The 20322-nt window shown below is 41.9% G+C and overlaps 7 protein-coding genes across 7 annotated transcripts; 3 read left to right on the top strand and 4 right to left on the bottom strand.

Moving 5' to 3' along the window:
• Positions 1-579: 579 nt before the first annotated feature.
• SS1G_10565 (hypothetical protein) lies at positions 580-1765 on the top strand (the record flags this gene model as incomplete). The annotated part of the gene is made up of 3 exons (XM_001588069.1): positions 580-768; positions 819-904; positions 955-1765. The coding sequence occupies 3 exons, from the start codon at positions 580-582 to the stop codon at positions 1763-1765; spliced, it is 1086 nt and encodes a 361-aa protein (XP_001588119.1).
• A 366-nt stretch (positions 1766-2131) lies between these two features.
• On the bottom strand, positions 2132-3271 carry SS1G_10564 (hypothetical protein; the record flags this gene model as incomplete). The annotated part of the gene is made up of 2 exons (XM_001588068.1): positions 2132-3003; positions 3265-3271. The coding sequence occupies 2 exons, from the start codon at positions 3269-3271 to the stop codon at positions 2132-2134; spliced, it is 879 nt and encodes a 292-aa protein (XP_001588118.1).
• A 2162-nt stretch (positions 3272-5433) lies between these two features.
• Positions 5434-9417, top strand: SS1G_10563 (hypothetical protein; the record flags this gene model as incomplete). The annotated part of the gene is made up of 2 exons (XM_001588067.1): positions 5434-5967; positions 6019-9417. The coding sequence occupies 2 exons, from the start codon at positions 5434-5436 to the stop codon at positions 9415-9417; spliced, it is 3933 nt and encodes a 1310-aa protein (XP_001588117.1).
• Positions 9418-9689: 272 nt separating this feature from the next.
• On the bottom strand, positions 9690-11141 carry SS1G_10562 (hypothetical protein; the record flags this gene model as incomplete). The annotated part of the gene is made up of 7 exons (XM_001588066.1): positions 9690-9742; positions 9834-9900; positions 10144-10220; positions 10388-10577; positions 10662-10748; positions 10855-10999; positions 11092-11141. 7 exons carry the CDS (start codon positions 11139-11141, stop codon positions 9690-9692), a joined length of 669 nt encoding a protein of 222 aa, XP_001588116.1.
• A 632-nt stretch (positions 11142-11773) lies between these two features.
• Positions 11774-12409, bottom strand: SS1G_10561 (hypothetical protein; the record flags this gene model as incomplete). The annotated part of the gene is made up of 3 exons (XM_001588065.1): positions 11774-12020; positions 12102-12258; position 12409. Coding segments are annotated over 3 exons (405 nt in total).
• Positions 12410-13842: 1433 nt separating this feature from the next.
• SS1G_10560 (hypothetical protein) lies at positions 13843-14943 on the top strand (the record flags this gene model as incomplete). Its single annotated transcript, XM_001588064.1, has 2 exons — positions 13843-14587; positions 14636-14943. The coding sequence occupies 2 exons, from the start codon at positions 13843-13845 to the stop codon at positions 14941-14943; spliced, it is 1053 nt and encodes a 350-aa protein (XP_001588114.1).
• A 3609-nt stretch (positions 14944-18552) lies between these two features.
• Positions 18553-19253, bottom strand: SS1G_10559 (predicted protein; the record flags this gene model as incomplete). Its single annotated transcript, XM_001588063.1, has 2 exons — positions 18553-19068; positions 19134-19253. The coding sequence occupies 2 exons, from the start codon at positions 19251-19253 to the stop codon at positions 18553-18555; spliced, it is 636 nt and encodes a 211-aa protein (XP_001588113.1).
• Positions 19254-20322: the final 1069 nt, after the last annotated feature.

The following is a 20322-nucleotide window of genomic DNA, read 5'->3' as shown; positions in this document are numbered from 1 at the left end:
GGCTCACATCTTGGCTCAATTCACTTGCCTCTTTCATTCGCGCCTTTTCAGCTCACCTACTAGCTCGGGCTGATGATCTGACGAAGTATATTATAATGAAACACTGGTCCCCATGATAAAAACCTAAGCGATATCTGGTGGAACCTTCCGATCTATTTGTGTGATCGGCGACAGTGTTCATGGCTTAATTGATTAAGGGTAGGAGGCTTCGCTTGGTTGAATGTGCGCAATTCTGCTGCTACTTGCAGCATTGGCACCTATCTAATGCAGCGCACACAGGAAATAAACTACAAAACAGAGCAAGCACAGCAGAAGGGACTAAATACACATTGTGGGGTATGGCTTGTCACAATACCATTGCTTACTCGGGATAATCATTAGTCTTGTATACCTAAATGAGTGATTTACATGAGCCGCTCGTACAAATGACAAATTTGGGAACACCGACATTTTGACGTCCCATTTAAGTATATCGATATAGTAGCATTATGCCTAACTATATCTTCAGTCGCGATTTTCACGATACTCGACGATTCAGCGCAAATATCACCTCAAAAAAAATACACAAGTCGGAAAAATATGGAAGACCAAATGATCGTTTCTGACCTTACCTTCAAAGGATGGATGGCGTTTGACAAAAACGCCATAGTCGATGGGTTGAAACTAACACCTTTCCAACCGAAGAAATGGGAAGAGACCGACATAGATGTCAAAGTTACTCACTGTGGTCTCTGCGCAAGTGACATGCATACTTTGCGAAGTGGATGGGTAAGAAATTCTACCCATGTTTTGATTCGATCTCACATGTTCTCGACTAGGGACCTACTAATTATCCATGCTGCACCGGGCATGAGACTGTGGGGGAGGTAGTCCGAGTAGGGAAAGCAGTCGAGCGAAACATTGCGTTGGTATATCCTTTAAACACGTGGAATTCTGTCCGCTAACAGAGAACAGTATTGGTGACCGGGTAGGAATTGGCCCTATAATTCACGTCTGTGCCCAGGAAGATTGCCCGGAATGTAGCCAAGGGATGCCAAACTACTGTCCACGGAAAGTTGCTGCGTATGATGGATATCTCCCAGATGGCAGCAAGACCTTCGGCGGCTTTGCAAATTACTGTCGAGTTCCGGGTGCCGCTGCCATTCGTATTCCCAAAGCACTAAGCAGCGCAGCAGCGGCACCATTGCTATGTGCTGGCATTACCACCTTCGTTCCATTAGCAGAATACAAAGGAGAAGGAAAGCGAGTCGGAATAGTTGGTATTGGAGGTTTGGGGCACTTTGCAATCATGTTCGCAAAAGCCTTGAAGTTTCAGCATGTCGTTGCAATTTCACGAAGCGAGAGCAAGCGCGATGACGCCATCAAGTTGGGTGCAAAAAGCTACATAGCCACTGAAAAAGAGACAGATTGGGCAGAGAAGCATGCAAAGTCGCTCGACGTGATTATTTGTACTGTGTCATCCGCTGACATGCCACTAAACAAATATCTGAGTCTGCTCAGGACAGGAGGTCATTTCTGCCAAGTTGGATTGCCAGACGATCCTATGCCGCCGCTTGAAATCTTTGGGCTGGTTGAGCGGAAGATCTCAATCCATTTCAACGACATAGGCTCAGTCAAGGAGACAGAAAAACTGTTGAAATTTGTGGTGAGGGAACAGATTTGGCCATGGGTTGAGACGCGAAAGATGAGTGATGTGAACAATGTTCTGAAGGAGATGGAAGCTGGAGACGCAAGATACCGATATGTTTTGGTAAATGATGCTTAAACCGGCTTAGAGACTCAAGGAATGATTTGGATAACTCCTATAAGACAAAGCATTTCATTGTCTGTACCTCGCTATAGAAAATGAAAAGTTTGATTAGTAGGCAAGCTGATAGAACAGATAGATTTAGTTGAATATGTTCAAGTCAAGGCGTGAACTTCAGGGCAAAAAAATCATTCACCGCCTTATTTCTGCCACAGATCACGTGTGTGACTCAATTTCCTAATCACATTCAAACAAACTCTGCATTCATTATTTTCCAGATTGATTGACATGAAATTAGAATCTCTCCAAACACCCTTTCAAACTCGGATAAAAATGAAAAGTAATGGCCGCACGTTATGAATAATGGAGCATACAACGCTAACCCTAATTCCTCGCCTGAGTTCCTAATCCTTCTGCGGCTTCTTTGCACTTAATCAGAGCACCTGCCACGACAGCTCTCACATTTCCTTGTTCAAGCGCTAGTACGCCCCTGATAGTCGAGCCGCCTGGAGTGGTAATGTTCTCCTTCACAGAAGCTGGATGTTCTCCGGCCAGCACCAACGCCGCACATCCTTTCATAGATTGTGCTGCCATGAACGTAGCATCCTTTCTGGTCAGCCCCAGTGTGACAGCGCCGTCAATCAAAGCATCGAGAATAACCGCGAAGAACGCAGGAGTTGATGCACCCAATGCTGTGCATGTATCGAAATTGGAAGCGGAAATGTGTTTAACCTTGCCGATCGATTCAAACAGCCAGTCAATTGCAACTAAATGGCGGGCTGACGTTGCTTCTGGGGCTTCGATGACAGTGATTGACTCACGGACAAATGACGCAGTATTTGGCATTGCTCGAGCAATTGTGGCGGGATAGTAGCTTTTACCCCCTACAGACTGGAGTACGGATTCGATATCTGGAATTGTGACGCCCGCAAGTAGACTAACGAGGACCTTGTCTTGTAGCTGGGATCTGATGATGGTGGTGGCTAGACAACTCCGTATATCACCGGGCTGACAAGCTAGGACTATCACATCGGCTTCGTGAAGAGGAGCACGTTGATCGCCATGGTAGATTGCTACTTCTGTGTCAAAAGCAGAAAGTGCACATTCCAAGCGTGCAGCAGAAGGGGCGCTCCGGACACAAGCTATGAAATTGCTTGGGACATGGGATTGATCTAAATCCGGACGAGCTAAGTTGGATTTCTTGCTCTCTTCGATGCTGGTCAGTATTCCGCACAAGAGAGCAGTTCCAAGGCTACCTAAAAGAAGTTAACTATCAAGTTCTCGCTCGACGCCAGTGGCATTCTTAGAGTAGATCCCGTACCACATCCCAGGATTGCTAGTGTTCTCGATGCACGAGTCCCATTATGAAAAGTCTCATTCGAGGTTTTCTGTGATTCGGACATTTCAAAAATGTTTCTTAAGCTAAAAGACAAATCAAGCTGCTCCGGCGTAGGTCCGGAAATGTCTTTCCTAAATACATTTTTTGTGTTTCGTGTCCCAATAATATTTAGTCTTACAGCTCATGTGTGAGTTACTCAATCCCCCCAGCCTCTCCAATCCGAACGGAGAAGTTAGCATTCTCTTTTATTAATCTTAAATGAACCATGGTTGTCCGACAGGAATATGCGAGAGTGATACCATAGATGCAGAGAGCGTCTGCAGAATTATTTCTTTGCCATGTTATATTGGCTCTTGATAGCATGTGTTGTGCAGGTGCTTCCGTGCTTGTCGGTGTACATTATGGCATTTAGCCACAAGAGCTTGGTTTGGCTTGTGGCAGCCGAATCGGACTTTCAGCATGTGGTGTAAAAGGTGGCTGGCTACCTCTTTTTCCTTTTGTTGCACAAAAGCGTTGACTCGAGAGCCCTAGTAAAGGCGCACGCAGCCTTCTTCATTGTCACAGTTCGCATGGATTACCAATCTTGTAACAATAGCATTTTCTTGTTCCACCGGCCTTTTGCCTGCACAGGTCCCGAAAGCATTCTATCTACATGATCGTGGACCACAGACAGTCCATACTACATGAAAGTTTACTACCGGGAACCGTGTAACCAATATTGGTTAAACCTTCTGCAGTTGATTTTCTCTAAGCAAATTCCCTCGAGTCCAACGTCTCTAATAAGTCACAGTAGCCTAGATCTAAAAACTTACAAATCTAAATATGTTGGCTTGATCTTTTTAGTGAATTCCACTGAGATTTTGAATTATTTAGAGTATAAATACTTTTCGGGAATTATCTCTAGCTTGAATCATTGAAGAAAACACTCTAAACAATCAATAATTATTTATATTATCTTTCAGTTTTATAAGATATTAAACTAATTTTCCTTCATCGATTTAAATTTTTCTTATCTTAGAATAATCAGCTTTATACTAAATATATCTTATAATCTTTTAATTCTAAAGTCTTTCTTATAAATCCTAGATACTCAAGATATAACTTGATATGAATCTATAAGCTATAATATATTCGATTCTACACAATTCGTCGAACTAAACTGGGGTAATAAGCGAGGGCGATTTGAAGTTTCCCGTGCCTTGTTATCGTGTTTCCTTATATTCCCCTCTCCAATCAAGCGTTTTAGGCTCTTTGCATATTTCCAAGACATGTTTGGGGAGCGCCTCACCTCTCAAGTACCGGGATATAGTACCGATGTATGATACAGAATGCGGAAAGACGCCGGATCGACTAAGAGAGATAGACGAGTCCGCCAATCTAAGCTCGCAGAACAGTAGAGAGCCAATCGAGAAAGTTCATCTAGCCAGCCAATCTGAGTTGTGCGGAGTATACCACTGGGGTCATTGAATATCAGAGCTAAATTAATGCAGATGCAGATGCAGATAAAGTATGACATACAGATCTTCTCTTCCGGGTGTGTGTATCTCATGGCACTGCAGGGTAAATCAATAGTTTCAAATATTGGGAATCTTTTGGTAACTTACATCTCGGATCTTTGATAAACTAAATTTAAACTTGCGGGATGGGGGGAAGTACTACATCATCGAAGTATTCTCTGCTGCGCTGCAAATGCAGTCGAAAGGAGAATAAGATGCATATCAATGCACAACTTAATTAATGTGGCTTTGGGAAACGGGACACACGATTATGTCATAGAGATAACGGAAATTTACTATTACCAGTGTGCAAACATGAAGTATCTAGCTGCATAGCTGCAGCCACAAGAAACTTCAAAAAGCTGTACGCGGTGGCAAGTTGACTTAGAACCCTAGTCCTTTCGGACGCGGAATATTGAAGCTTCGTGCCAGGGCTCGCAATAGTCGGGAGTTCGAATTGCAGCTTCAATCTTTGCGAAGGCTACCGATACTCAAAGATGAAGTAAATTTTTGAATACACTCGAAAATCCCTCATTATCAAACTGCAGTGCGTACCGTGCTATCTGATACCCTGCTCGTAACAGTGCAGGAAGATACAGATAAATACAACTCAGCTAAGTCAAAAGGGACATTTGTGGCCTGTATGATGTAGTTTGAGACTCGGGATGATAGGATGTATCAGCTCTATCTGAGCAAGCCATCCATGATTCCATGACAATACACTGGAGATTTCTGTTATATATGCATAGTATCCAATGCTATCCAATGAATCACACCCTATCACTCTTCCAGGCTTTGGTTTCCTCCCCTAATCACACATCAATATATGCGAAACCTACGAATCTAATAACATGTCTGATATGATGAGTTGGCAAGCCCAGGCTTGTTTCTTTCCTATCCTCGATGCTTTCCTCGATCCATCCCCAACAGAAAGATGTTGGCAAACAGTAGAAGTTCCTAGCTACAGCATCGAACATTTGGATCGATTCTGTGCTGAACATGAAGTGTCTCCGTTGACATTCTTCAAGCTTGCGTGGGCGCTCGTGCTTCAATGTTACGCAGGAAGTAACTCTCCGTCTTTTGGTCACTTGACTCTGCCGCCGTCTGAAGTGGGTGCAGATTCAGCATTACCTTGTGGTCTTGTTTACACTCGAGATTGCCATGTCGAACTTGAGGAGGCGGGTAGAGTGATTGAAGTTCTACGAGCTATTCAATCAAAATCATCAGAGGAAAATGACGCTTCTCATTTGTTGCCTTCGTCTGGCAACAAGAGTGCGAATACGGTCTTATATGATACTGCTTTGCAATTTCAAGAAGTGGATAGTGCAGGGAGCTTTAATTTTATTCCAAGGAGTAGCGGTGTTCAAAATGTGCCAGATAATCATGTAAGTACGAAAAAAGAGCTGGTTGAATATCATGACTAACACGATATCCAGATTCAGATACTACTAGATATAAGATACGAAAGTAGTAATTCCGAAGTCCATGCATATCTACAGCACCTCCCGACAAAATTGTCCACCATCGCCGCAACAAATGTAGCCCACACATGCGCCAAAGCCATCGAAAATATCCTGAATGATCCTTTCCAACGCATAGATAGCCTCAATCTCATCACCAAGCGAGACTTACAACAGTTGCGAGGATGGGAAGCCGATTTTCCAGAGAGGATAGATGTATGCGTACATGATCTTGTGCTGCGACACGCAATATCAACGCCGAATGCCCCCGCGATATGCTCCTGGGATGGACAATTAACTTACCATGAATTGGAAAAAGTAACGTCCATGTTGGCGTGTCATCTTCTTGATCATGGGGTTGGGCCGGAAATACTCGTGCCGATTTGTTTCGAAAAGTCCTTGTATGCAATATTGACTATGCTTGCAATTTTAAGAGTGGGCGGAGCATTCGTCCCTTTAGATCCGTCTCAACCCCAAGAGCGACTAGAGGCTATCATCAGAAAGGCGAATGCAGGATTGATCATTACATCGCCGCAAACTGCACCGAAGTTCAGCGACATGATGAAACAAACTATCATCGTCTCGGATGCTCTCCTTACGTCCCTCCATGCATCTCTTCAGGATCGTCCATCGATCAAGGTTAAGCCATATAATGCAGCCTTTGTTCTGTTTACTTCTGGCAGCACTGGTGAGCCCAAAGGAATTGTTCAGGAACATAGCTCCGTGTCCACAAGTTCGCTCGCCCATGGTAAAGCCTTTGGATGGAGTTCCAGATCTCGCGTCCTTCAATATGCTGCATATACCTTCGACGTAAGTATGATGGATATCTTCACTACACTTATTTACGGGGGATGCGTATGTACTCCATCTGAAGATGACCGTCGAAGCAATATTATCGGTATCATGAATACGATGCAGGTTAACTGGGTGCTCTTCACTCCATCTGTCGCGAATTTGATCTCGCCTGAAGAGGTGCCATGTCTTGAGATTTTGACACTAGGCGGAGAAGCCGTCACGCAGGAGAATTTGGTTCGATGGGCTAATGCTGTAACCCTCTATAACTGTTACGGACCTGCAGAATCCTCTCCCACAACGGCCAATTTACTAGGACCTAATTCCAGAGGTTCAACCATTGGGCGAGAATTCGGATCGGCCCTGTGCTGGCTGGTAGATCCAAAAAACCACGACCGCCTCGTTCCGATCGGTGCAGTCGGAGAGTTACTCGTCGAAGGACCAACACTTGCTCGCGGCTACATCGGAGATATGGATAAAACCAAAGCAGCATTTATCAAGAACCCAAGATGGCCGGCTGAAATCTTAGGAACGAGAACACGACGCTTCTACAAGACGGGCGATCTCGTACGGTATAATTCAGACGGATCTCTGGATTTCGTGGGGAGAAAAGATTTCCAAGTGAAAATTCGAGGCCAGCGCGTTGAACTTGGAGATGTGGAATACCATCTCTCGACTTACCCCGGTGTTGCGCTATCCATGGCTTCAAGCCCCGAGACAGGAGCTTTCGCAAAATCTCTCGTGGCAATAGTCCAAATCCGCGATACAAATTCGGAGCCTGCTTCGGCGACAAATATCCTCTCCTTGGTCAGCAATCATCAACTAGCAACCTCCGGCTTCAGTATTGCCAAGCTTGAACAGTTCTTGAAGACCAAACTGCCGATATACATGGTACCGACTCATTGGTTTGCAGTAGAACGGATTCCGCTTTCTGTTTCTGGGAAGATTAATCGCAAGGCTGTGGAATTCTGGCTTACGCAGTTAAGTCGGGATTCAGCAAATTCGATTCTAACAAATGGCCTTTCGAACGGCTCTACCAATGGTGCCATCAACGGAGCCACCAATGGGACAACCAATGGCCATACGAATGGCCAAAATGGCACTACACTATCCAAAGAGAACATAATAAGTTTCAAAATATCCAGCAAACTCGCCTCTCTCGTGTACCACAATGATCACCAAGCCAAATCCAAGCTGATCGGCCAAGACATCACCTTGACAGCAATCGGTCTTGATTCCATACAAATAATCAGTCTGATAATGTTCATTAAGCAAGAATTTACCGTCAAGCTCCACATCAGCGTACTACTGCATCCAAAAGCAACGATCCGAAGCGTGACACAGTATATCGAGGAGCTGAGAGCTGTAGGAATAAGCCAAAGTGGCGCTGAGAGATCTGTGGATCTTAGAATGGAACTCCAGATGTACAGACAGCAGATGGATAAGTGGGGACGAGGTCCTTCCATTCAGAATGTATTTTTGACGGGTGGCACCGGATTTCTCGGATCTCAGATTTTGTTTCAACTCTGCGCAAGAAGAGATATCCAAAAGGTCATGGTACATGTGCGAGCAAAGAATATCAAGGATGGTCTGCAGCGAGTAAGGAAGAGGGCAATGCAAGCAGGATGGTGGACAGATTCGTATCACGAAAAAATCGAAGTGTGGCTCGGAGATCTCGGAAAACATCGTCTCGGGCTGAACCCTGATCAATGGGATTGCTTAGCTGGAAAGTCACTCTTTTCTCGACGGGTACATGCCATTATTCACTGTGGAGCAAAAGTACATTGGAATAGCGATTTCTCATCCCTGAAAATGGAAAATGTCGATTCGACTTGGAGTCTCTTGAATATCATGAATGAAACACCTTCCGTGGTGAAATTTGTGTATATATCAGGTGGCTATAATGGTCCATCGCTAGCAGAGCAGAATCTCCACATGGACGATGATCATATCAATAATGTTCTTCCTACTGAATACGCTAAAACGAAATTTATCTCACAACTTCTCGTGCAAGAGTACTCGCAAACTAGTATTCAGAATCACAACCGGGTATTCGTGGTAAAGCCTAGCTTTATTATTGGTACACCCCACCAGGGTATTGCTAATACCGATGACTTTATCTGGAGACTTGTAGCGAGTTGCATAGAGATTGGAAGTTTTAATGAGGCAGACGCTGATTCCTGGCTCTTCATCTCTGATGTCGACAATGTAGCCAGAGTTGTGTTGGATTGCTGTGACGCCAAACAGAATGATTCGTCGGACCCCGTTGTTGGAATCACTGAGGGTCTTCCCGTGCGTGAATTTTGGTCTATCTTGGGGAGAGATTTCGGTTACATTATTGAGCCATTGAGGCAGGATGAATGGTTGGATACTATCTATGCTGATATTGACTCTAAGCATGAGAGCCATCCTCTATGGCCACTAATCCATAACCTTGAGAAGGAACATGGGAAAATGGGCATGCCTATGGATGAAATACCACAAGAACTGAAAGCCGGTACTCCTTCGTCAAGAGTAGAAGCTGCCATTCGTAAGAATGTCGAGTACTTGCGTGGGATTGGCTTTCTACCAATAGCAAAATGAGTATTGATATGTCTATAGAATAAGAAACAATAGTGTTAATTTAATTATATTGAAGCTTACTACATACTGCGACCTTACTTTTCCGCAAAGATTCACACGTTTCTCCACGGCTGTCTCATTTTTCCAGCACTATGCGGAGATTCACACATTCTGCGCAAGTCCAGCATCTGTCGGAGGTCAGCATTGATTCTACCTCTTTCCAATACTTCTCATCTCGCCCTAGAAAGAATGGAATAAAATACCCACCAACTTGTATTTTCTGTCCTGTCATACTACTGTTTTTCGCGATATCCACAAATGCTTGGGCACAATCTTCGAGATCCGTCTAGATTTTCGTATTTTAGTACATTCTGCCTTTGGATGATCTTTCATAGTTTAGGAGGGGTGAGAAAGATGACAAAGAACTAGAGAAATACTTACTACTTGTTTCAAGAATGCTCTATCCTTCAATCTCTCTTGATCTTCCTCTGAATACTTCTTCCCCTGTGTAATTTTAGTTGTTAATTCCGTTACAAATAACCTCGAAGGGACAAGTAGGCAATATATAAAATATTGCAGACGACATTTGTGATGATTCCTATGATTTTATCCAACTCATCAAGGGCACTACTTATTGCCAAATAACCTTTCCGGAGCGAGGTCTAACGACTAGGAAAAAAGTAAAGAAATTGTATAGCATACCCATTCCGTAAGCAACAGGCCCGGCAACACAGCATTAACGCGTACCTTCGGCCCCTGGGTAGCAGCCAAACATTTCATCAAATGCAATTGAGCCGCTTTCGTTACCGAATACGGCATACAACCTACATTCAACTCATTAGCCTCCTCTCCAACTAATATCTCTCCAGTTCCTTTTGTTCCGTCACATCTCTTATCAAATGTCTCGTTATCAAACCTCCCTGTGAAAGTCTGAGATCCTACACCAGGACAAGTAGACATGATCGCGGAAAGAGATAAGAACAACACTTACTTCCTCCGGCGCCAACACCAGCAATACTGCTCGTCATAATGAAAGATCCTCCCTCTTCATTCGCTTGAAAAGTTGGCAGTGCCTCTTTCAACAAGAAAGTTTGAGCCACTACATTCGTAGCATAGCATTTTTGCCAATCTTCTGCCGTAGGGGCTGAGAGATCAGCGAAATTTGAGAAGCGTGTATAGCCCTTATTTATCAGCTTCGATGATTTGAATGGTGGGAGAAGGGGTAAAGGAAAGAGGAATGGAAAAAGAAATGCCCATAAACCTACAGCATTGGAAACAATGATATCCAACCCACCAAACTCCTTGATAGTTTCCTTCACCACAGAGATACAGTCGGATTCTTGACTCATATCCTATCCTCATTTTAAACATTAGCCGGTCCATCACGAAAATTTATCCTATTTTCTTTCTAATACCCTCATCTCATATTCCCCCATCTTACAAAAGAAATCAACCCACCCCCTTCAAACAAACAACCTTCACACCCCACTCCTCTTCAATCCTCTTCTTCAACTCCCTCGCCTTGTCCTCACTAGAAACATAATTAATAGCGACATTACATCCCTCCGCTGCGAATTTGAGACAAATAACTTCGCCAAGTCCTCTGTCCCATTCTCACCGTTAGTAAAATATACTTTTGAATGAAAGGATGGTGGATAGGCGGTTATTGCGGGGAAGTGCGGGGTTACGACGTACCGACTTCCTCCTGTTACGAGTACATTTCTGTTGGTGAGCTTGTATGGCATTTTCCCTAGGTATATTTGCTTTATTGTTTAATCTCTAGCAATGGAGAGATTGTGAATTGGGGAATGCACACTGAATTGGAAGATAGATGTATGTATCGTGACAGACGATAGTAAGCGGGGAGGAGTGAATATTTATTTCGGTGTTTCTGCGCATCGGTATGGCAACTCCGTGAAAAAAAGACATCCGGAAGGACCAATTCCCGCATCATGCATGTGTCTCTCTATTGTTGGACCCGAGGTGTAGTTATGTCAACTTGCACGATAACGACTTTTCACCATTTAAAGAGCCGACAAATGTTAGCTCCTTGATTAAGTGGATTATTGTATTTATAACATCACCATAAACGATCACAAAAATCAGAAACATGACATTTACTGGGCAATTCCTTCTATGCCTTTGATAATAAATAGCTAAAAAGAAGCCCTGATAATACATCTAGACTTATAAATCGGTGCCAGGTAAAAGTGTCTTTTCATTTCATTTCATTTCTTTCATTCTCCTCATTCCATATACCCATCCATAAGAGGGAAGATTGCAATTGTATCGATCCGCCGGCAGATGAACATCAGTCCTCATACAGATGACATTCATGTAGTAACCTATGCCATATCCATCACATCAAGATCCAAATTTACTTGGTCTTGACATCCTCATCAACACTGCTAGCCTCCGAACTGTTTGTGTTGGAACGAGTAGTCTCTGGAAGTTCTTCAATCAAAGCACCATGGATGTTCTCCTCAAAAACTGGTTCGGTTTCGATTTGTTCGAATTTAGTCTTGAAGTCTTTGAGACCGGCAGTATAAGAACTGCTGTTGGAGCGACGACGAGCATTGGCCATATTAAAACCTTCATCTTGGACTTCTTCACCCTCTACACCCCTGTTTGGCATATGTTAGTCGAAGAAGGCAACAAGGAGGAAGTGCACGAGTGGTAAGGTGAAGACTAAAAGAAGTACGTACCATCCTCCCTTGCCAGCACCATTCTTCTTTGCTTTCTTTGGATCCATATCAACATGACCGGACTTTGCAAAGTAACGAGGTAAATGCTCTTGTGGAAGAGCGGTACCATCGGCGAGGCCAGCATGGTCGCGATCATTGTACTTGTGTGATTTACCCACTGCATATCATGAACATGTCAGTATGGATTCATACAAACACCCGAGCTTATCGAATAGATGAACTTTCGTCGAGGACTTGATACTTTGGTTGGAGGGACAAGTGCTACGCATAAGGCGGGGTATAACAAAGCGATCTCAGATAAACTTACTGTTGAATGATTGAAGGTATTTAATGAGAAGGGTACAAGGCAACGTAGATTGATGATATTCGAAAGGTACAGAGGAGAAGTTGATGAAAGATGATTGAAAGATTGGAAAAGTCAATGGATTTCTGAAAGTGTTTCGAACAGAAAGAAGAAGTGATGTGTTGATGGATTCGATTCTTTAATAGGTTGAGGTCTGAATGATTCAATGGGAGAGACGGGTTTAATAAGGTTCACGAATTACAATGCAATACAATATTCGGTTAGACTGGTTTCCCTCCCCTCCTATTGCTATAGAATTATCACGCGACCTGTTTTGTATTCAGGTACCCTCTTTGATAAACCTCGACATGATGATCTCGCCATTCCATAGGGTATAAGCTCATACATGAGGTGTTATGGGGGTTAATAGGTACACACATAAACACAAGTCATGCTTTCTTTGCGTCATAGTCTTGGGATATTCGTATGCAGATATAAATGACCTGGGAGGTACCTTGCACACAACAGTGACTAATTATGCAATAGAGAGATTGAAGCATCTCATACAGTTGAAATGAATGTTCAATACCAGGTATACATTCAATATACGACTCAATCAATGTTTTCTTTCTCTTTGTTTACCAGAACTTTCTACTCCTTTACTTTCTCTCACCTTCACTCATAACAGCTCATTTCAGTGGTGCGTCAACTGATACCGAAGGATCATTCGATCGGAATTCACCTCTTCCCCAGTAATGCGGGGAAATATGAAGCTAATGGGAAGCAGGGAAGCTAAGCGGCCCATTGCGCGCGTGGGTGGTGTGACATTGCAGGATACTAGTGATTCGTAATTGACCAATGATATGGCGCTCTAGTTAATTTGAACATATTTTAACGAAGACCTAATGGAGAATGACTGATGGATGACATGATATTCCAATCTCTCTCTGAGGATACAATTATTACTATAATTAATCAACCAATTGTATGGTACCCTAATCAATTTAAAGACTAATTCTCATGAATAATGAATGATTGACCAATTATATGACCCTATAGACTCTAGTCAGTTGCTGACCTAATTATCTTTCAAAGCAATTTTTATGATTGGCCAAGAATAATTATCCGAATTCTGGCTGCCGTAGTAGAATTTCCATTTTTCTCCATTATTAGTGGCCGAGATAGCAGCTTAATAATTATTTTTCAAGAATTATCAAGAATTTATCAGGAATTTATCAGGAATTAACATCTCCGAAACCCTTTAGCAAACCTGATAAGAAATCTGAAATCATCTACCAAAGAAAGACATACTGTGAAATTCGATTCTTTTCATATCGCATTTTCTTCCAATCGATAATCGTTTCCCTTCAGCATTTGTTTTGTCGCAAACTTAATACGATACTCAATTATCCATCTAGAAGATAAAGAGAGCATTTAATCGCCACCAACGACCCCGCCATGGCTCCCTCTGTCACTATTGACAATATCTCCGATTTCAGTCCGATAACTACAACCACCAAGACGACTTCATTCAATCTTCGCACATTACTCCTTGCACCTCCTTCTATTGCCAGTCATGAAGAAAAGCTAAGAAATGTTCTTGCTACTCATGATAGAAGTGTTACCGACTTGCAGATGCTGGATCGTCTCTCTGCAGGATTAGTCACACTTCCAGAATCAACCTACGATTTAGTCCTCATCCTCACTGATGCCGATGGTACACGAGCAGAATCTACTGAACTTTTGACAAGAGATGTATTTGGAAAGATTACACAGGCTTTGAAGACAGGTGCAAAGTTGCAGGCACAGGATGGTACTTTTGGCCAGGAAATTGATGGTGCAGAATATCGAGAGGCTATCTTGGCTGGTTTGGTAACAGAAGGAGGGGTTATGCTCAAACCTGATCATAGTGCAAGTGTTGCAGTCCCTCTGCGACTTCGCAGAAAGGATAATAGCAAGACTACAGCTGTATCTAATGCTGGCCCTCCAGTTTCAACGGTTGAGGTACCGGTATCTGGCAAGAGAAAGAGTGTGGACATGACGGAGGATGTACCGGAGAAGGATGTGCCAAAGAATGATGTGCCAAAGGGAGTTGGCTTCATTGATTTTAGTGATGACTTTGATGCTGAGGATGATGACGATGAATTAATTGACGAGGACACTCTTCTTACTGAGGAGGATATGAAAAAGCCTCTTGCTATCCGTACGTAATCGATATATCAAACTTCTGACCTCTACTAACATTATCTAGCTCCCGAGTGTGCTCCAAGAGCTGGAAAACGTCGTCGTGCATGTAAAGATTGCACATGCGGTCTGGCCGAAAAGCTTGCCAAGGAAGATGCAGAAAAACGAGCCACGGCCGATAGCCAGCTCCAAGCTCTTAAGCTTGATGCTGATGATTTGGCTGAAGTAGATTTCACAGTCAAAGGGAAAGTTGGATCTTGCGGGAACTGCAGCTTAGGTGATGCATTCCGTTGCGATGGTTGTCCCTATATCGGTATGCCTGCTTTCAAACCAGGTGAGGAAGTTCGACTTCTCAACAATGATGTTCAGTTGTAATTACTTTCACTTCATTTGAGGAACTTTATTCTGGCGTTGTGTCTTTACAGGTGGAGTTACGGTTGGACTTGGAGTCATGCATAGAAGGACATACACATTGTGGGACTTGGCATTAATGTTATGGTATTTCATGGTATCATATATATATGAACCAAGGTATATCATATGGTTTGTTGCTCAATAGGTTACGCAACATAGGAAAAGCAATAATAAGTGAATGATCTTCCATGGGAAGTCAAGTTATAATCACTTGAATTAGATAAATAGATGCATACTTTTGAACAACGATGCTTATGTTCTCATAGTTGTTAGAGCGTATCTTTACTTTCTATGATCGATCATCCCATTTCACATCAACCAAAGAAGATAAATCACATCCTTCATCTTATAACCAAAACCCCTTTACCCATCGAATCCTTGCCACGATCGGATCTCCCCCTCAATTCCCCTCACTTCCCCACTATATAGTATAGTTAGTATATCCCCTCCTTATCAACCAACATCATCATATCACATCACATCATACCTATCATATCATATCATATCATATCTCTCCATTCCCATTAAAGATAGATCGACACCGTTATATGTGATGTTATCTTGCCGTTTACCTCGGGATTCTTGGCTTGTATAGTGAGTGCACATTCATTCTACTAATTAACGTACACGTCTCCATGCTTTAAATGTCTTGAAAGTTGAAATTTAATACCTCTCTGGGATTTTGAGGCCGGTTGCTGATCTGCGTCTGTTGGTTGTACGTGAATTTTGGGGGGAGCTTGGTATGATGTTTTTGATGTGATGTTTATTTGATGTGCTTATGTGCTGATGTGATGTGATAGATGTGAATATTTGCAGAGAATTATCTAACTTTAGCCAACTATTCAATAATATAATACTAGTCGTAGTTGTAACAGGCTAGAGTGCGCTCAAAGTAGCAGTGTACTTTCTTCCTGATATATAGAATATAAAACACCAATACCTGAGCAAGAGACGCAAAAACAACACAGAAAGATATAGATTATTAAACTACCTTTCTTGGTAATTAGCCTATGGAGATATCTACCTAGTCTTAAAATCCTCTTTCCTTCTTACTTCTTAAGTTTCTCCCCCTCTTCTCAATCAATATATCTAGAGATTCAATAGGAGACTAGAGACTACCTAGGTACTATCTAACGATTTTCGAGAAATCAATTTTTACCCCCCTCTTATCCCCTCTCTACCCCTCCCTAGATGTGCAACAGAATGATATGAGGGATTTTTTGTTATGGACCATGAATTACGAATAGTAAAGCAGGGTGATAGGATGATGGAATGAGGAGTCTGGATCTGTGAGTTAGTTGATTGATTGATTGATATATTTTTGGTGGTGGGATGTGGTTGATATGTGGGATGTTGGAACTGGTGTATGATTATGAGAATGAGATTTAAGGTACCCCTCTTTCTTTCTGTAGTAGGTATCTGATACCTGGGTTTGAGAAAGTGTCGATAGATATTTTCTTAAATTGTGTTATTTTATGGAGATAATTAGGTTGTGTATGTTCAATGTTGAAAGCTATGCTATGTATGATTCATGGAAGATCCAATTTCTCTTTTTTATCCCTCATTGGATCTATCCATCCATCCTCGTTACTCGAGTATTTTCTTGATATTATTTTTTTGATATCTCACCAGAACTCAAACTCTCAAACTCCCAAACTATCCTCCATGTTTTTCTTTTTCTTCTATATTCCTAGCAAGTGAGCAGATTATATCCCCTCTCTACCTCTCATCAGATATACAACTGTTACATAAAAAAAGACTAGGTAGAAGTATATGACAATAATCAGAGAAGAGAACTCGAACTCGATGAAGATGTTCTTCGACGATTCCACGATTTTGACGATCTACATACACGTAAGATTAGATACATGATAATCACAAACTCCATCAATCTCCTCTTCTTACCCCTCTTCAGATATGCAACAGAAAGTTATACTGTTATAATCGTATAGCAATAGCAGCTTAATCATATCTATATCCATAAACCCGAATAATTAGATTCGGATTCCTCAACTAGGTAGTATCTTAATATCTCGAAGGAATAAGTTTGCAGCAATGTAATAAACTAGATAGTTCTAGATATTGTTATTCCAGAATAGAATCTGCATGATATTCTCTTTTCTCTTCTTCATCCTTCTTTAGATACGATATGCAAGCAAATACTTTGCAATTTTATTATCTATGTAGTCGTTGCCCCTCTCTTCCTTACCCTACACCTTCCTCTCTCACACACTCTCTCTACCTCGGATCCAATCCTATAAACATGTCACAAAATTAGCCCCAAAAACCGAATAAGAAAGTAAGTGAGTAAGTAAGTGAGGACCCAACCCCGCTGTCCTCCCCGCATAAACATCCCATCCCATCCCATCCCCCTCACTAGACGAAAATACACACCACTCTCCTCAACCAACACCAAAAACTACAATACCATTATTAAATTATAATGGAGCAACAAATAAATATACTCGAATAATCTCACAAATACTTTTTAATTTCTACTTCATAGTAAGATATTAAGATCTTATGTCTAATACATGTAAAGTTATTCCCCACCGATACCAACATCAACATCTAGCTCTTAAGATATAACCTCAAGCACATCATATATTCCCTACAAAATATTGGAACACTTCTAGAACGCCTTCATCTTAAAATATTTCATCTCACCCCGTTCCATATACACTAGCACTCCAGTAGTACTTAGTCGTCAAATATGAACGTAATGATTTTACCCTTTTCCCCCGCTTCTCTATAGATATATATATGATAAAATAATAATACTATACTATACTATATTATACTATACTATACTATATTATACTATACTATACTATATTATACTATACTATACTATATTATACTATACTATACTATATTATACTATACTATACTATATTATACTATACTATACTATATTATAATATACTATACTATATTATACTATACTATACCATACCATACCATACCATACTATCCCATCCCATCTATACTAAAGACTCCAAGGATATTGAAGATTTCAAAGAAACAAGCAACACTATACATAACTCATTCCTCCAAAACAAAGACACGCTAAATATGAAGAAGGAACGAATGAGAGTCAAAGAAGTAAGTAAATTTCTATTGCAAAACATGTGGTTTTCAGCAGCGATACTACCTGATACTGTGAGAGATTGTTAACTTCAATGTACTATTATCCAAGTCATCATGTACATCATCACATAGAATCACTATAATGCAAAACAAATATCTAAGAGTAGGTAGACATAGACAAAAAGGTACCTGAACATTCGATCAAACTCGAAACATCAAAAATGAGACTCAAAAAACTCTCATTCAGCCAACTAGCAAAGCAAGTAAGTAAAAGGGCAAATAGCCAAAAGTACTAAACTAGCAAAAAAGTGAATCATCATAACGTCATCAGAGTACGAAACTCTAGCTCCAGCCATCCATAGCGAGCGAGTTCCATCCATCCATCCATCCATGCATGTAAAGTGTAAATAGAAAAGCAAACAATCAAAACTCCCTAGATTTCCCATATCCTCCTCATCTTATCTCACCAGGTATCTCAAATCAAATAACAACTTTCCCTTTCGAACCAAAAACATCCTCTCGCATACTCGTCCACAATTCACCAAGAACTCCCTGTTCACGATCCCTCCCCACAAACTTCTCCTTAATCTCCTCACCTCTCGACCTAATCCCCTGAACCCATTCTCCCAAATCCATACTCGCATCTGCTTCATTACCCACCACTTCGGTCATGACATTAACAGCCGCGAAATCTTCTTCGGGCAATGCACTAACGACGTGGATTTCCTGTTTGGGAATCGCGGTGTCGATACTCTCTTTAATGGATTGAGTAGCGCTGTAGTTATCTGGAAGGATGGGTACGCGCATGGAGAATGTGGTGGAGGATTCGCTGGGGAGACGGGGGAGAATGAGATGGTCGAGTGTGGAAGGGGAGGCGGCGGGACGGGGTGCGCTGGTGCGGAATCCTTGCATGAGAGGGATGGTTTTAATGGAGGGTGGAAGAGGTCGATGAATGGTGGTTATGGTGCGCTCGTGAGCGGATAGTTTGGAGATGAGCTAATGAGTAGGTGATTAGTTTTGGGTTTGATATTTGAGAGAAAATGATAGGGAAGTGCACATACATCAGCTTTGGTACCCTTGGTTTTTAATTGGGCACTTGGGCTCGCAACAGTAGGAGTAGTACTGATACTACGACGAATAGCATGGGTGAATTTTGTGACGGGAGGAGTAACTCTGGACATTTTGATGATGAATTGAGGATTGTAAATTGGTGAATTTAAAAGCAAAGTGAAGAGATGTGAAGTTGTCAAGAGCTGAATCGTCGTATGTATGCAACAGATGCGGAGTAATGGGTCGGTAGATAATGTAATCTGAGTGGTTACACAGGAATTGAGGGTTCGCTGGAACGTGTTGGTGTGTATGGTATTTAAGAATTTCCGTTTCGGTGGCACCAATCGTTTTCAATCTTTGCCAATGGGAGAATGCAGATAGATATACGAAGGTTGGAGTACAAGAGTACAAAGGTGGTACGGATAGGATCAGATGGGATATCAGATTGAGAGGGAGATTGGGAGAGATGTAAATAGAAGTTAAAAGAGAAAGGAAAGATCATGCGATACTTACAACTCTCTATCTCTTTATACTTCACTTACTTCACTTCACTTACTTCACTGCCTCATGCACGGTGGTATACGTACCTCATCGCAGACTTCCTATCACGTCAAATTGTTGAGGTATCAAACATCAAGGTTCGGACTTTTGCTCAGTTTGATAAGCTGATATCCATCCCTATTACCAAAAATCCACTTGATGCACATTGTAGGTAAGACTTTACATTGACTGATTTGATTTACCCTAGTCAGAGAGATACAAGGAAGTAATTTTACAAGGAATGGGAAGGGGAAGGAAGTTACATCCGTTGCCTTTTCCAAAATAACACATCTTCTTTTCGCATCTTCCAAAATAACAGGGGATTGATCTCTTCCTTCTCCTGAGGCCCCTCTCTCAAGAGTCAAGACTTCACTCCAAGCATACGTCCGTACATACTTACTTACTCTGTACATCCCTTCGACCAGGATTAAAAAGATCCGTCCGTGCGCATTATTGCCCATTCATGACATGACATTCGGCAGTTCCCCTTCCCTTTCCCTTCCCCCTTCACTAAAAAACAGTAATTCATTCATTCGGTGGGGAAAGATCAACCAATAAAAAGTGGATACACATCCTTACACACCCTTACACGTGCTTTATCATTTCTATACCGCCCTGAGACAAACAAGACTTTCTATTTACTATTGACTTTATTATCAC

This window comes from Sclerotinia sclerotiorum, genomic scaffold, assembly GCF_000146945.2.
Source record: "Sclerotinia sclerotiorum 1980 UF-70 scaffold_16 genomic scaffold, whole genome shotgun sequence".
In the NCBI taxonomy this organism is placed as follows: Eukaryota; Fungi; Ascomycota; class Leotiomycetes; order Helotiales; family Sclerotiniaceae; genus Sclerotinia; species Sclerotinia sclerotiorum.
The sequence above is the reverse complement of the archived record's forward strand: the minus strand, read 5'-3'. Positions and strand labels throughout refer to the sequence as shown.